The 2,199-nt window shown below is 49.0% G+C and overlaps 1 protein-coding gene across 1 annotated transcript; it reads left to right on the top strand.

Moving 5' to 3' along the window:
* Positions 1-1,432: 1,432 nt before the first annotated feature.
* PPTG_04524 (hypothetical protein) lies at positions 1,433-2,187 on the top strand (the record flags this gene model as incomplete). Its single annotated transcript, XM_008896769.1, has 2 exons — positions 1,433-2,133; positions 2,175-2,187. The coding sequence occupies 2 exons, from the start codon at positions 1,433-1,435 to the stop codon at positions 2,185-2,187; spliced, it is 714 nt and encodes a 237-aa protein (XP_008895017.1).
* Positions 2,188-2,199: the final 12 nt, after the last annotated feature.

Here is a 2,199-nt window from a genome sequence, read left to right as displayed (position 1 = left end):
TCAGTGCGGAAGCGAGAAAGGATTTAAGATATCTACCACATTAAGAATCCCTCGTAGGAGACAGTGTTGCTACAGCATCTGTAGTGGCAGACCTGATACGTTCGGAGCAACACTATCACATCACGATACACACTCGAAAGCGAATATATCTTCGTTGTTCTATAGCAACAAAGCATCACTTTCACTTGACAGCTGATAGTAATCCCTTGGTGCAAAAATGACTTGGGCTGAGAAAGCGATATGAATGGAGCCAGCCCACTTAAATAAAACTGCCAATGGTGCATACGAGCTCTTATTGGTAGGCATCCCAGCCAACACACAGGTGTCTTGATTACCAACGTGGAGATCCATATCTACCGTAGGTTAGAATCCTGTGGGGCTACATGTATACTTGAGATTAGTACTTCTTGCGGTTCAACGTGCACTTTAAGAATGAAGTGTTGCATCCACAAAAGCACGTGCCATCACGACGAGTTTACCCCCAGTATCTTCTCATTTTTACGTATTCAGCGCATTGTTCGCTCTACCGATCGAATACAGAATGTAGGGATACTTCGGCTCTAAAGTCAAACTGGCAGGGATAATCGAGCTCCAAAGTTCTAGTCTACGCCTGACGCGTGCGCTCGTACTATGAAGCGTTCAGTACAGTCGTGATACCCTCGCTGCACGGAGACTTTCAGGCTCAAACTGGGGTAGCACCGTCATCAACTGACGCCAATGATTTTGGCTCGTTGAGTCAACGATTGACCGCTTGCTTCGGCCGCAAAACTTCAACTGTCGTCGACAAACGTCCAATCACACTGTTTGCTCGACGCTCTAAACGCAAGGACCATCGATTATGGCGATCAAATACCTGCGCTGCTGATCCCTTCACAGCAGTCCACTACAGTCCTACCATCCCCGCTCACCCTTCTCAGAGGCATCAGCGATCTCTGATGGATCATGAGTTCAAGCTAACTGTTTTCCGTTAAAGCTGGGATAGATCACCCCTTCTGTTGCTTACTACTCCACCGTACCAATTTGCCGCCAACGCAACAAGAAGAGATACATCTGATCGCGTCAATGGGGACTGGTTGCATGTTCAGTACGGGCCTGGTACATGTATAATACAAGTAGCTGCCTTCTGGAAATCCGATGCGTGAGCTTCAGTCGATTGGACAAGCCTAGCCATTCAGGCACTTCTTTATCCATGAGTCATCCGAAATTGCTGGTCCCCTTGAAACCTACTGCGCAAGAAATACATATTTTTAAAGTATATTCAATACTTAAGTACATGATGAAAACTACTTGCATACAATTAAAAATAACACAACTATAAACTTTCAAATTCATGTGACACACTCACTTCAACGGATAAACGGCAGCAACTGGGCGTTCATTTTCCGATTTGCCGGTCACACAACACTGCTGCATTCCACTCCACAGCGCCACAATGGCCCACAGCGACGTGGTTCTGGCTGTGCGCTTCTGGATCTGGTGCAGCACGCTGCTCATGATCTATATGCCATCGCTCTTCGTGCGCCGCATCTACAGGGAACGCGCCGTAGGCTCCGCGTCTATCATCCCTATTTTCCTGGTGCTCGCCAACTCGCACGTCTGGATGCTCTACGGCTATTTGGGTAAAACGTGGTTCCCAAGCTTCCCTGTCTTCCTCATCGGCGACGTCGTTTCATTATGCTACCTGCTCGTCTACTGGCGGTACTCCGACCAGCGCCACCAAGTGGCCAAAACCATCGGCCTTATGTTTGCGTGGTTGATGGTGCCTACTTTCTACGTGGTTGTCGCTAGCTTAGGCTTCACCGGCCAGACTAGAGACGAGATCTGGAAGACACAGGGCTTGTGCTTCTGTGACGTCACAGTCATTTCGATCCACATGCTCATGCTCAAGAACCTCATCTTCGCGTTCAAGCAGCGGTCCGCTGCGACGCTCGTGCCGCGTTCACTGGCTGTCACTACATTCAATACATTCGGCTGGTTCACATTCGGTCGAGTGACTTCGAACTGGATCATTGCTGGACCTCAAGTGTTCGTCATTGCACTGCATGTGGCTGCGTGGACCATGTACGTCATCTTCACCCGACGAACGAGGCCGGAGACAGACCTGGTTGCCATGGAGGAGGGATCTGTTGTCATGTCGGTCAACCTCTCGCCCAAAATCGATGTTGGCACTAAAGAAGCTGTTCCTAGTAGTCCAGACTA

Source organism: Phytophthora parasitica, assembly GCF_000247585.1.
Source record: "Phytophthora parasitica INRA-310 unplaced genomic scaffold supercont2.5, whole genome shotgun sequence".
In the NCBI taxonomy this organism is placed as follows: Eukaryota; Oomycota; class Peronosporomycetes; order Peronosporales; family Peronosporaceae; genus Phytophthora; species Phytophthora nicotianae.
Note: the sequence above shows the minus strand (reverse complement) of the source record. Positions and strands in the feature narration are given on the sequence as shown.